The sequence below is a fragment of the Semicossyphus pulcher genome, unplaced genomic scaffold, assembly GCF_022749685.1.
Source record: "Semicossyphus pulcher isolate SPU_LCO1_2020_fin unplaced genomic scaffold, fSemPul1.0.p SCAF_2, whole genome shotgun sequence".
Lineage (NCBI taxonomy): Eukaryota > Metazoa > Chordata > Actinopteri > Labriformes > Labridae > Semicossyphus > Semicossyphus pulcher.
Genome location: NW_027211693.1, coordinates 36,168,219 through 36,182,489, shown reverse-complemented (window position 1 = coordinate 36,182,489; position 14,271 = coordinate 36,168,219). Strand labels below are relative to the sequence as shown.

Here is a 14,271-nt window from a genome sequence, read left to right as displayed (position 1 = left end):
TCCCTCTATTCCTACATGGGCAGGAACCCAAATAAAGCAGACAGTCAAACCCCTCTTGTGTATTCTGTATAGTGTATTATGTATTTCGATTATAAGATCTTGTCTGCATGATTTCATGGTTTTGATGCTTGTGAGTGCTGCCCAACTGTCTGATGCTATTACTGTATTCCTGTAGTTATTTCCTTCTATCCACTCCAAACCTAATTTGATAGCTCAAAGCTCAACTGCATACACTGATAACTGATCTGTGGTCCTTTTCTTAATGTGTACTTTGTATTGTGGAATGTAGACTGCAGCTCCTGTTCGTCCAGTATCAGGGTCTTTTGACCCATCGGTGAAAATCATTGTGTTATCTGAGAAGTGTTTTTCCAGATAATTTTCAGCTACCCTCCCGGGAGAGACTTGCTTATTCTTTTTCAGCTGTTGTTGTATTTCAAAATTTACTGATGGTTCTATAAATAACCAGGGGGGAGTATGTGAGTATGGGACTGTCGGACTGAATTGTATTTGAGCCAAACCTGCTTGCTCTGCTTTTATATTTCCTATCCAGCCAAAACTTGTAAAATTAGAGTCATTATGCTCCCAGCATTCCTCCAGGATGGCTTTAGCTGGTGTGATTTATCATGCCCTTGAAGATTTACCCAATACGCTAACAGAAGTTTAATTCTTCTGATCCTTAACGGTTGTTCACCCATTTCTACTTGAATGGCTGCTACTGGAGAGGATTTAAAAGCTCCACTGCATATCCTTAGTCCCTGTGCCTGCTGCACATCCAGTTTCCTACGATGGCTTTCTGCTGCTGATAAATACCCTATACATCCATAATCTAATGTTGCTCTCATAATGGCCTGATATATGTTCAGCAGTGATGTTCTGGTTGCTCCCCAGTCTCTACCTGACAGGCATCTTAAGAGATTGTTGACCTTTTTGCACTTATCCCTTACTGTTTCTAAATGATGCCTCCACGTCAGCTTTTCATCCATCCACATTCCTAACAACCTTACCTTGTTTGCCCATATAATTTCAGGGAAATATCTTGTGTCGTCTAAAAAAACATATGCCTTGTGTTTTTGTAACTGATAGCTTAAAGCCCCATTCCTTTGCCCACTGCTCCACCTTCACAATTTCTGCCTGCAGTTTCTTCTGTATATATTCCTTATTCCTCCCTCTTATCCATAAAGCTCCATCGTCAGTATACAATGACTTCCCTATGCCTCTCTCAACATTCTCAAAAATATCATTAATCATAATGTTAAACAGAACCGGACTGCAGACACTTCCCTGAGGTGTTCCATTCTCCACTTGATAACTTTTTGAATACTCTGTACCGTCAGCCTCTGATTGGTCAGCTCTCAGCTAATCACTGTGCTAACGACCAACTACGACAACCCCTTCTTCTTCTTCTATGAGTTTTAATGGCGGTTGGCAAACCAGCTTAAAGGTGCATTACCGCCACCTACTGGACTGGAGTGTGCTTCTTCTTCTTCTTCATCTTCTTCTTCTGCTGCTGCGTCTCCTTCTTCTTCTCTCGGCCACAAACAATTTTAAGGTGCATACCGCCACCTACTGTACAAGAGTGTGTAACATCATTTCAATATACTAGCTTCTTATATTCTACCTATCAAATGTGTGACATTTAAGAAATTAAAGAGTGCCCTCCTGGTGGCTCGTATCCCCTCTCCCTCTCCTTCTGTTCCTAGTATCCCCTTCAGACTCCACTCATGTTCCATCTTTCTGACTTCATCATACAACCTTCTCTTTCCACGTCATACATGGTGCATGTCAATAATACATGTTCCACATTTTCTTTAACTCCACAGTTTATACACTTGTCACTGTGTAATTGTCAGAAGACTTTTGATATTTTAAAGACACTACTTTTTATTTAAACACTAAAAGGACTAAAATCAACTGGACTCTGGACTCCCCTGGCCTGTTCAAGGTTATACGTATGTTCTGTAGCATATACATTGTAATGCCATTTAATCCTGTGTGATGACAACCCCTTCTTCTTCTTCTTGTCTTATAATGGTTTTATAGCTGGTCGGTGCTTGTCCACCGGTTCTCTGTGACAGTGGGTCGACTTCCGATCAGTGGATAAGTTGTTCGATCCCTCTTGGTCTCTACACTGATCTCCAAACTGCTCCTGAAGGCAGAGCTGTCATTGTGTGAGTGTGTGTGAAGGGCTTAATGTGTTAGTGAAAGGGTGAATGTGTGTGTGAAAAGGGTGAATGTGAGTGTGAAGACCCTTTCAGTGAGAAGAAGATGTTGGTCGACCTGGAAAGGATGTAGAAACATAAAAATGTGATCAAAGTCTTTCAGGTTGTAAAAATATGGTTTTATCAGGCTTAATGTCGTTTACAACAAAGAAAAAACATTAATGAACACGTATTTCTGTATTTCTGTGTGGACAGACAGTGTCAGATTTAAAATATTTAGGGTTACAACAAACAAGTTTGAACCTTTAGGAGGAATCTGTGAGGTGATAGCTGTTGATGATGATCATATATATAAATATATAAACCCATCAAACAAACATGACTCAGGTTCACAGCTTCATGGCTGTAAAAGACTTTAGGAACCGCTTAATGATGATCAATAATGTCCTGATCAGGCTGATCATCATGTACAGTATGATAATCAGAGGGATGAGACCCACACAACACAACAGAACACAGCACAGCACAGCACACTGTCAATGTAGAGTTGAGTTGTCTTCTTTTCTTCTGCTAAACTGCTGTCCACACTCCAGTCCAGCAGGCGGCGGTAATGTACCTATAAGAGTGTGTCCGCCGCCATTCTCTCGTTCAAACTCAAAGAAGAAGCAGCAGCAGCAGCAGCAGCACAGCAGCAGCAGCAGAAGAAGAAGAAGAAGAAGAAGAAGTGTAGTTTATTTGTTTATTTCAGAGGAGAAACTGCTCAGCGGGTCTGACAGACAATCTCAGGTATGTTAGCAACATGCTAACGGCTGTGTATAGATATAAACAGCGTGTATGTTTCTTCTGTGGTTATGTCTTTGTAAACATGTTAGCTGCAGCTATGCTAAAAGGTAAGCTAGCTGTGACAAAGAGCAAGTTGAACTTTTCTACACGTTAAACTGACAGGTGTGAGTTATAAAGCTTCTTCAGGTGTGATGTGAGCTCTCACACAGTAAATAAACTGTAACTGTCCCTAAACACATGAGCTGTTAGCTAACACGTGGCTAACGCTGTGTGTGTTTGTGTGTGTTCACAGACTCACACCTAACATTACAGTAAATGTTTTTAGTGTTTTCTGTCACAGCTGCTCACTTCCTTTAAACTTAAATCTTAATCTGCTGAGTCACTTGACTGTTGATAGCTAAACACACCATACTTTAGCTGAGTAACGTTAGCTCTGTTTACAAACTGTTGTTACCACGTGACCAGCTACTGTAACATTAGATGCGCATACACAGTCTGTGTGCATGTGTGTATCCTCTGTTCTTGCTGACGAGATGTCTTTTAACATATGTTGACTGAATTGTAGCTATGCTACATCTCACACACTTCCTGTTTAATGATTGTGCACATAGACAACTCTACAGATTTAAATGTGATACAACAGATGATCATGTGATCATTTATTACCACATACAGCTGCTGAGAGAAGAACACCTCAGTCTAAAGTCCTGCAGCCCCGAGCTCCAGCCTTTATTACATCACTATGATGTCAGCAGGGTTATCTCCTCAGAGTCTTTTGGTGCGTTCCATTTAACTCGGAAGTCGGAATTCGGAACTGGGAATGACGTCACACCCGAGTTGAGCTTTAGCTCTAGCCAGGTTAGCCATTGTTAGCAATACCAGTGGATTACAACGCATTATGCAGTATTTTGGGCATACAAACACCATAACAACATGTCCACTGATGCACGGAGATATGACGTCGGGGTCGGTGAGGTTACTCCGACTTTCGGAGTCGGAAATCTGACTTCACGGGGTATTCCAGTTGAAATTTCCAACTGGTAACTCGGAAATTTCGACTTCTGAGTATAAACGGAACGCACCATTTCTCCGGACTGAAACTGACCTGGGGTCTGATTCAGAAAGCGGGTTTAGTGAACACCCTCGGTTTGTTAACCCTGAAATGAGGGAAACCTCGGGTTTGCCGTTTCAGAAAGAGAGGTAACTTTAACTCTGAGTTGGTTACTATGGTAACTGTGTCTGTGAACCTATCCAGGTCGGGAGCAGGTTTTCTTCAGGAACCTCCGAGTTTGGCTCTGTCTCCTCCCTCTGGACTATAAAACCCTCATTCGACTTCCTCATTCATTCAGCCCGTATCACACGTGTTTGAGCGGTTAGTCTCTGTGGTGTTTTGACCCCTTTGCAAAAGTCTTTTATAATTGTAATAAAATAATCAAAAGACAAATCTTCGTGGTATTGGGGCTCCATTAATGCTGGCTTTTTATAGTCAGCGTGCACGCACTTAACTCCGGCTGAACCTCCTCAGGGTTGATTAAACTAACGCCGGGGACACACCGGCTGCCGAAGCGCTGCGAAGCGCCGCGCAACGAAAATCGTGCGCAAGCCGGAGCACTTCCGTTCACACCAGAAGCGCATTTCTCCGTGCCGGTCGACAAGCGCCTCTGCTCCTCAGCTGTCGTTTACTCATATTTGGAGCTGTTTTTTAATCATGCTCTCTCTCTCTTGCTCTCTCTCTGTTTGCGTGTGTGTTTTGACACCCCGCTCGCACCCCCTATAGCCAGTCCACTTTGTGTCTCTCTCTTTCTTGTGTGTGTGTGTGTGCGTGTGTGCATGTGTCTGTGTCTGTGTCTATGTCCGTGTGTGTGTGTGTGTGTCTGTGTGTATCTTCATCTCTCTCGCGCTCTGTTTAGATACTGACAAATTTATAAAAGCACACAAATATAACATCGCATTCGTCAATCGCGGTGTTTTATTTTGAAAATTGTTTTAATTTTGAAAATTGACCGGATTCTCTCGTTGTTTCATGTGTGACTTCCTGCCAGGACTGACGCGATCGCTCGCGGCTCGTGCAAAAAATAGACCAGGCGCCACAACGATCGCTGCAGGGCGCGAGCTGGCCGCGGAGGTGCGTGCCGCGACGCGTCTGGTGTGAACGACACAATCGGTTAACATGAGCGCTGAAAGGAAACAGCCTCTGCTCCACAGCTATTCGCGGCGCTTCGGCGTCCGGTGTGTTCGCGGCGTAACTCAGATCAGCTGTTCTGAAACCAAAAAGCGACTTTCAGGTCAGGGTCAAACCACAGTCCAGGGTTAGACTGAGGGTTTGTAGAGAAATATAGTATGATGACATAGTTTAACCTTATACCATCAGCAACCACCAAATAATATAACAATATAATGAAATCTACCACAATACGAGATAATATAATATGATATAGTTTATGTAATGTGATATAATGTACAATATAGTATTGTCTGTTATGATAATGAGTATTATGATAATTAATCAAAATGTTAGCAATGAGGGGCCCAGCCCCTAAGGGCACAACCTGAAGCCCCGACAGGAGAAAGGCAGGACAGGTCAGCGAGGGACGTTATTAATGACGAAGCGATTAAAACGATCGATCGTTACCGAATGACATCTGCACCTTTTATAAGCTTTATAAACAGCAGTCAGTCAATGCATTTACAATGGGGACACACGGAGATGCACAGTAGGAATGTTCATATTGCGTTACAGAACTGCATATGATTGTGTGCGGACAGAGAGCGTCCTGATGTCCTGTGACTCCTGTCACTGTTTCAGTGCTCTTCCTCAACAAGGAGAGCGGGCAAACGACCGGCAAAATGTATGTAGCGGAAACAGTGCCGGTGGTAACTCCGTTCACATCGACAGTAAAAACAAATAACTTCTGTCTTGTCCAGAGAACCATCTAGCAGGGCTTTGAGGCTGAACTTGACATTTTTCCCTTTTCTTTATCCATTTCTGCTCACGGGGGTTTGTTTCTGCCACTTAAAATAATTAGTGGCGTTACAGGGAATCTGCGTTAACGCGTTAATTTTGACAGCCCTAATAGATTTAGATACTTTGAACTGAATCAGGCCATGCCTGGCACATATTAATGACGATTGTATTCTGACCACTCAACATGTGTCAGCTGTACATTTAGATCAGCCTGCAATGCCTCCCTCAGTGCCTCCCGAGATGTTGTCTGCATAGATCAAAGTTTTAAGTATATAACAGAAATTGTGCCTCTAAGAGATGGGTGTCTATAGGCTGCTGTTCAGGTTGAGCAGGAAATGGTTTCAAGCCCAGTCCCGGACCTGTGAATATTTAAAAAAAAATGCGAACATAGTAAATCAAATTTAGCTTTGTGTTGGTTAAATGAGGCAAAAATATTTGCTATATACAAATGATTAAATGAAACAACGCCCTTCTCATGCCAAACCTGGAAGGAGTCATTATAAATTGAGGGGGAAACTGATGATTAGATGTAACCGGGGCGAGCCGGCCTGCCAGCCAAAGTGTTTCTGCACATTTAATGTTCGTTGCTGTGTAATGGCCATTGCCGAATATGACGGTGCTGGAAGAGATGTTGGTCGGCAGCTATCAGCCTCTATCTGCACCCAGGCAGGGGTCCCGTCATCAGTGTAAGTTTGAAGCCAGTATGCCAGAGCTCTTAGGTTACCAGCCCAATAATATAATAGAAAATGTGGTAATGCCATACCACCCAGTAATCTAGGCCTTTGTAGAAAGTCTCAGCAGATTTGAGGTGGTTTCTTATTCCAAATAAAATCAGAGATAATCTTATTAAGAAGAGAAAAGTAAGATTTGTTAATAAATACTGGTATAGTTTGGAACAAATCTAAAAATGACAGAGGAAGCACGGACCATTTGTCTTTTGGTGCGCTCTAAAGGAGGAGCGAAATGAAGCTTAAAAAGATCTGAGATCTTTCTACGACTACACCCAGATAAGTAAAGCCGTCAGGAGTCACTTTAAAGGGTCAAGAATCAAAACAGTGTGATAGTGCTGCGGCATTGACAGGAAAGAGCTCACGCTTTATTTATCTTGTATCCAGAGAGGAACAATGCAAGGCAAAGTATTCTGGGGGTCAGATATGTATAACACTGAATCGTTAGCATACAATGATAGGTGATGTTCCACCTCTTGACATGCCACGTATCTCAGGTAAAGATCTTAATGCAACTGCAAGTGGCTCAAAAGCTCTTGCAAACAGGAGGGGTGACATAGGGCAGACTTGCCTTGTGCCACGCTTTAACGGGAAATACTGGTAATTAGTATTATTAGTGCAGACTGAGGACATAGGAGTGTGATATAGCAATTTCACAAATGTTATGAATTCAGAACCAAATCAAAACCTCTCCAGACTTTGAAAGAGGTAACCCCACACAACTCTGTCAAACGCTTTTTCAGCGTCCAGAAAGATAACTGCCTCAGGTAACAGTTGACGAGAGTCTGGGGAACATATTATATTTTATAAAACCTGTCTGGTCCGGTGAAATAATGAACGGGAGGGTGGACTGTAGACGATGAACCAGGACTTTAGCCAGAAGTTTACAGTCAACGTTGAGAAGGGATTTTGGGTCTATAAGATATGCAGTTTAACGGATCCTTAGCCTTTTTTAGTAAAACAGAAACGGAAGCCTGACAGAGAGTTGGTGAAAGGTGGCCCAAACAAAGACAATAAAAGATTCCTCATAAACAGACATTAAGATTGGCAGCAACTTGTCACTAAATTTCTCTAAAAATTCAACAGTATATCCATCTGGTCCTGGCGCCTTTGCATTTTGCACATCATAAAGGCCTAAGCGGTTCTTCGAGTTGTTCCATAAATGCTTTACTTATTTGAGAAAATGAGATCAAGACTAGCAGGGTCGTGTACCACTTCAGAAGTATAGAGCGTGGAATAAAATCTTTTAAACTCATTATTGATCTCCTGCTCATCATGACAAATTCAACCGTCATATTTACGGATGCTCGTAATCACAGTTGATGCAGTAGATTGTCATATCTGATGGGCTAGAACCCTACCAGTTTTTTCAGAGTGTTCAGACAGACTAGAGCGAGACTGTAGAAGCAGCTGTTGGATATGATTGGTAGTCATCAAGTCATCATGCCATCCCAAGATGCACAAGAGATCTCACCTCAAAACAGCTTTGAGGGATTCCCAGAGAGTGGATTTACTGACATCGGGTGTATTGTTCATGGACAGGAAAATGTCAATTTGTGTATTGATACGGTTAACAAAAGCCTCATCAGCAAGCAAGACATTGTGAAACGCCAGGAATGCCGAGTAGTTTTCTTTTGAAAGGATATTTGCAATACTACAGGTCCATGGTCTGAGATGACAACTCCCTCATATCTGCGATCTCTAACCGAAGTCAACAACTGACTATCAATTAGAAAATAATCAATATGGGAATACGAACGAAGTACAGGAGCGAAAAACCAGTAATGCTTAATGAATTAGTATAGAGAGCGTCAAGGATTGGACATATGAAATATCTGTAAAAAATGTATTAATACATTTTGCTGCTTTCGTTAAGTTGTTGGGAGTGTTTGAGGAGCGGTCTAATACAGGGTGTAACACAGTTAAAAGCCCCCCTCTAAAACAAGCCTGCGGGTATTTAAATTGGGTAGTGAAGATAAAAATGTTTTCATAAACTGTGCATCATCCCGATTAGGAGCATAAACATCGGCCAATACTAACGGTACGTTGTACAGTGTACCTTTGACAACTACTGATCTTCCTAGATGGTCTGTATTAACATTTTGCATTATAAAGGGTGTGTTTTTATTTATAAGAATAGCAGCTCCTCTTGACTTATCCTGATAATGTGATTGATACAGTTGCCCCACCCATCCCTTATGTAATCTGTTGTGGTCAGAGTTTTTAAGATGGGTTTCTTGAAGGAATGCAATATCAGCATCCAAATTTCTTAGGTGAGACAGAAGTCTGTTGCTTTTGATTATGTGATTAACACCCTTGACGTTCCAGCTTTTATGTGAGAGGGGAGTAGAGAGTGGGGGAGGACATGCACCAAATGATCGGCAGACTGGAAGTTGAGCCTGCGATCAGTCGTTGAGGACTGTAGCCTCTATACATGGGGTGCCTGCTCCACCAACTGAGCTAAACCAGTACCCACCAGCTTATATTGTTAACTGTAACATTATCATCATCCTTACTTCTGTTAAGTTATAAATTAGACATGGTCTTTATAGGTTAACAGGAGATTCTTTGTAGTAAAGCAGCCAGAGTATAACCCACAGTATCATACTCACAAAGACACATAAAAATTATAAGAAAACAAAAATATGCAAAAGAAAAAAGAGGAAAGAGGCTTTCCCAAACCCGCCCACAAATCACCTCCCCCCATATTAAAGGTAACAAAAAACCCTGAAGACACTTGTTACTTTTACATTGCACTGCCATACGCAGAGAAAACCAACAAAACACTGCTACTTATTGTATTATGGTAAATGGACTGTACTTGTATAGCGCGAAAAAAAAAAAAAAAATTAATTAATAAAATGAAAATAAAAAGGAATAATGATAATAAACCACAAAGAGGAAGTACATAAATAAACACCAAAAACAAAAAAGATATATCTATCTATATACACATACCCATACACACACACACACACATACACATACAGTATATACATATAAATTTACTTACATACGTAGACCCATACACACACTGCATGTACATGCATACACACACACACATAACTGCATATACACACACACATTCAAAATAAATAAATAAACGAAAATTAGATGATTATATAATAGTTCCACTAAGGTAATTTAACTTACAGCAACATTAACATTACTGCCAAATAAGAACAACAAAAAAAAACCAAGAACAAACAAACAAACCAACAAAAATACATATCAAAATGTTTCAGGAAATCCACAATTAAGAAGGTCAAAAACAATTAATAATAATAATTATAAAGTAAATACATAAATATGTGAGGAATTGAGGATTTAGTTCACCGGCAGATTCAAAGCTTTAAGAGATGGTTCCCAGGTGTCATGAAATGTAGTTGTTTGGTTGTTATTAAAAGCAGTGATGTGTTCCATTGAGAGATGTTCAGCCAACAAGTCGAGCCATTGTGATGTTGTTCATTTGTGCCTGTATTTCCAGTTGAGCAATACTGTCTTTTTTGCAGTGGTCAAGGTGATAAGTATGGTATTATGGTATTTGTGTAGGTTAAGGTGATTGATGGATGTAAGGTCTCCTAAGAGGCAGAGGGAAGGTGACAATGGACTGCAGCGACCCAGGATTTGGGAGATGATAGTTATTATATTTATCCAGAAGTTTTGGGTTGGTGTGCAAAGCCACACTGAATGGAAGTAATTGTCTGTGGTGTTTAAATTACATTGGTGACATATATCAGTGTCTGTGCATTCTGTGTTGAATTCTGTGTGATCTGTGTATAGTCTTGTACTGAATGAGTTGTAATCTTGGATTGTTGGTCATCGAGAAGATGTTATTGTAAATTTGTTTCCAGAGAGTTGTGTCAGTATTGATTGATAGATCTTTTTCCAAGTGTATGGTGGGGTCTGTTGTTGATGAAATCAGTCTGTATTATTTTGACAGTTGTTTTCTAGAGGTTGATATTGCAAATAGATCTTTTGTTAATGGTGGTGGTTGCAGGTTGTTATTTATGATATCAATTTTTTTTACCTGAGTGCGTTTTTGAGTTGTGGATATTGAAGAAAATGTTCTTGCATAAAATCATACTTATGGGTTAATTCATGAAGTGATAATAGGGAGTTGTTATCAAACAGGTGTTCTAAATGAGTTATTCCTTGGTTTTTCCACGAGCTGAAAGAGAAGGTGCGTTTGTTGATATCAAAGTCAGGGTTGTTCCATATTCGGGTGAGTTTACACGGTGAGAGAGTGTGATAGGTGATCTTACTGATATTCCACCAAGCTTCCAGAGTCGCTGCAATGACTGTGTTCTTATAGCAGTTGTGTTTTTTTTATTGTTGCTGAGAGAAGGAGTCATTGAAAAGAGGTAATTGATTCTGGGTAATATTGACATTTTGATAGTTGCAATTTGGCCTGCTAGGGAGAGTGGTAAATTATTCCAGCGGTTTAACTGCTCTTCAATGGATTTAAGGACGGGGGTAAAGTTGAGGTGGAACAGCTCTGGAAGCTTAGAGGAAATATCAATGCCTAGATAGCGAATGTTACCAGTTGGGATGTTGGAGGGTAATTTGGGGTTTGTTGTCCTACGTTGGTGGTGATTTAGTGTTAGGATGGTGGATTTGGACCAATTAATGGAGTAATCAGAGATGTAGGAGAATTTCTCAAAGCAGTTGCAGCAGAGAAGTTTAAACAAAGCAGGTAGTGATGTTGATGATTTTGTATATATAAAAATAAATAATCTGTGTATAAACTTACCTTATGGATAGTATTGGCAACAGTGATTTCAGTGATTTGTGAATCTTGGCGAATGGCGGCTGCTAGTGGCTCAATGAATAGTGCGAACAATAGTGGAGAGAGTGGACATCCTTGCCTGGTGCCGCGGTTTAGTGTGAAATTATTTTCACAATTATTCCATTGGTGATTACTGATGCTGTGGGTGAGTTGAATATTTTAATCCAACTGATGAAAGTTCCAGTTTACACGGTCAAATGCTTTCTCTGCGTCTAATGATAGGATGGATGTGTTAATCTTTTGATTTGTGGATATATTTATTAGGTTGAATAGACGGGGCATGTTATTTGATGAGTGTCTACCTTTAATGAATCCTGTTTGGTCGGGGTGAATTAAGGTATGAATGGCTTTTTCCAGTCTCATAGCTAGTACTTTACTGATAATCTTGATGTCTGTGTTGATGAGTGATAAAGGGCGGTAGCTTGAGCAGAGAGTAGGATCCTTGTTAGGTTTGATGACTGAGATGAGTGCTGAATTCATATGTGGTGGAAAGTTGGATGATTTGTAAATTTCTGTTAGCATTTAACGAATTGTGGTGAAATTGTGGTCCAGAAGTGCTTGTAAAATTCAGTGGGAAAACCATCTGATCCAGGTGCTTTGTTATTTGACATGGTATGGAGGGCTTTCACACAGTCATCTAATGTGATGTCTAAACCTGTCCTGTTAACTCGCTGTATGGTCTTGGCCACCGTGCTGCAGCTCATTTTCATGGTGTTGGCAATCTTCTTATAGCCTAGGCCATCTTTATGTAGAGCAACAATTCTTTTTTTCAGATCCTAAGAAAGGTCTTTGCCATGAGGTGCCATGTTGAACTTCCAGTGACCAGTATGAGAGTGTGAAACGATAACACCAAATTTAACACACTTGCTCCCCATTCACACCTGAGACCTTGTAACACTAACGAGTCACATGACACCAGGGAGGGAAAATGGCTAATTGGCCCCAATTTGGACATTTTCACTTAGGGGTGTACTCACTTTTGTTGCCAGCGGTTTAGACATTAATGGCTGTGTGTTGAGTTATTTTGAGGGGACAGTAAATTTACACAGTTATACAAGCTGTACACTGACTACTTTACATCGTAGCAAAGTGTAATTTCTTCAGTGTTGTCCCATGTAAAGATATAATAAAATATTTGTAGAAATGTGAGGGGTGTCCTCACTTTTGTGAGATACTGTCTATCATTTGGGGTGTACATAGTCACTCCTTCTGAGTTTTTAATGGTTTGTATAATAGTTTTTTCCTGTTGTCGCTTGAGTTGGCTTGCCAGATATTTTCCTGATTTGTCACTGTGTTCAAAGTGGTTATGTTTCTCATTATCATTATCATATAGAGAGAAGAATCAGAAAGGGTCTGTACTGTGTGAGCCTCTTAAACACACACTTTATTATTATTATTTTTTATATTTGTTCTCTGATCTCAGCTGTTTGTCTGCAGGTGTTTCAGGCTCTGCTGCATTGTTTATCTGTGTTCACTGATCGTGTGTGTGTGTGTGTGTGTGCGTGTGTGCGCACCTGTGCGCGTGTGTGCGTGTGTAGAGCTGAGGTCCATGTTCAGCTGACAGCGCCTACCAGCTGCAGGAGGAGGAAGTGTGTGTGTGTGTCTGCAGTAATGGGTCCCAGGAGGAAGGCATCTAAAGTCCAGCCTGTCGGGGCCAGCGGTGGAGGGGAAGTGATGCTGAGACCCATTGAGCTCAAGGACTATATCAACGAGCTGTCGCATGAAGTGCTCTGTCACATCTTCAGGTACACTATGTGTGTGTGTGTTTCTGTGTGTGTCATGTGTCTCACATGGGACAGAGCAGAAACCTGCTGGTGATTAAACACACAAACGTTTATTTTATTATGTTGAAGCTGAACAGTCGAAGCTTCATCACATTTATATCAACTCCAACCTTCAAATGTCTCTGCTCATGAACATTAGTTACTGCATCACCAACACCATAGACACCACATCTGACAAACACAAGAAGAGTCAATCAATCAATCAATCAAATTTTATTTGTATAGCGCCAAATCATAACCAGGGTTATCTCGAGACACTTTACAGAAAGAGCAGGTCTAGACCAACTCTTTGTTAAGTTATTTAAAGAGAGGCCCAACATGAATCACCATGAGTAGCACTTAGCAATTCGGCACATTGGCAAGGAAAAACTTCCTTTTAACAGGCAGAAATCTCGAGCAGAACCAGACTCATGTTGAACAGCCATCTGCCTCGACTGGATGGGCCGAAAATGGGATAGAAGGAGATGCAGGATAGAGACAGGCAAAGAGAGCAACAACAACATATGTTCTTGTTACCACAACAACATATGTCCTTGTTACATGAACAACAACAGACACATACTTATGGTTACAATGCCAATAATAGTGGTAGACTAGGGTGAAGATTGGCTAAATAAATAAATAAATAAATAAATTAGCGAGAGAAGCAGAGTAATGATAAAGGCTGAGGTAATCGTAATTGTAACAGTTGAGTCCTGCATGTTTGTGTGTAATTATACACCCATCAGCCATAACATTATGACCACCTGCCTAATATTGCGTAGCTTCCTTTTTGCAGCCAAAACAGCCCTGACCCGTCAAGGCCTGGACTCCACTAGACCTCTGAAGGTGTGCTGAGGCATCTGGTACCAAGACGTGAGCAGCAGATCCTTTAAGTCCTGTAAGTTGCGAGTTGGGGCCTACATGGATCGGACTTGTTTGTCCAGCACATCCCGTAGACGCTCTATTGGATTGAGATCTGAGGAATTTGAACACCTTAAACTTGTTGTCGTGTTCCTCAAACCATTCCTGAACCATGTCTGCTGTGGGGCAGGGCGCATTATCCTGCTGAAAGAGGCCACTG

General features: G+C 41.1%; 1 protein-coding gene across 3 annotated transcripts in view; it reads left to right on the top strand.

Annotated features, from left to right (window-relative positions):
* Positions 1 to 2,859: 2,859 nt before the first annotated feature.
* fbxo38 (F-box protein 38) overlaps positions 2,860 to 14,271 on the top strand; it is a 57,184-nt gene continuing 45,772 nt past the window's right edge. For all 3 annotated transcript variants that reach the window (XM_069670437.1, XM_069670436.1, XM_069670438.1), the window contains exons 1-2: positions 2,860 to 2,945; positions 12,963 to 13,169. In XM_069670437.1, the coding sequence (XP_069526538.1) occupies positions 13,036 to 13,169 (134 nt within the window). In that variant the 5' untranslated portion in view covers positions 2,860 to 2,945; positions 12,963 to 13,035. The remainder of the gene's footprint in view (positions 2,946 to 12,962; positions 13,170 to 14,271) is intronic.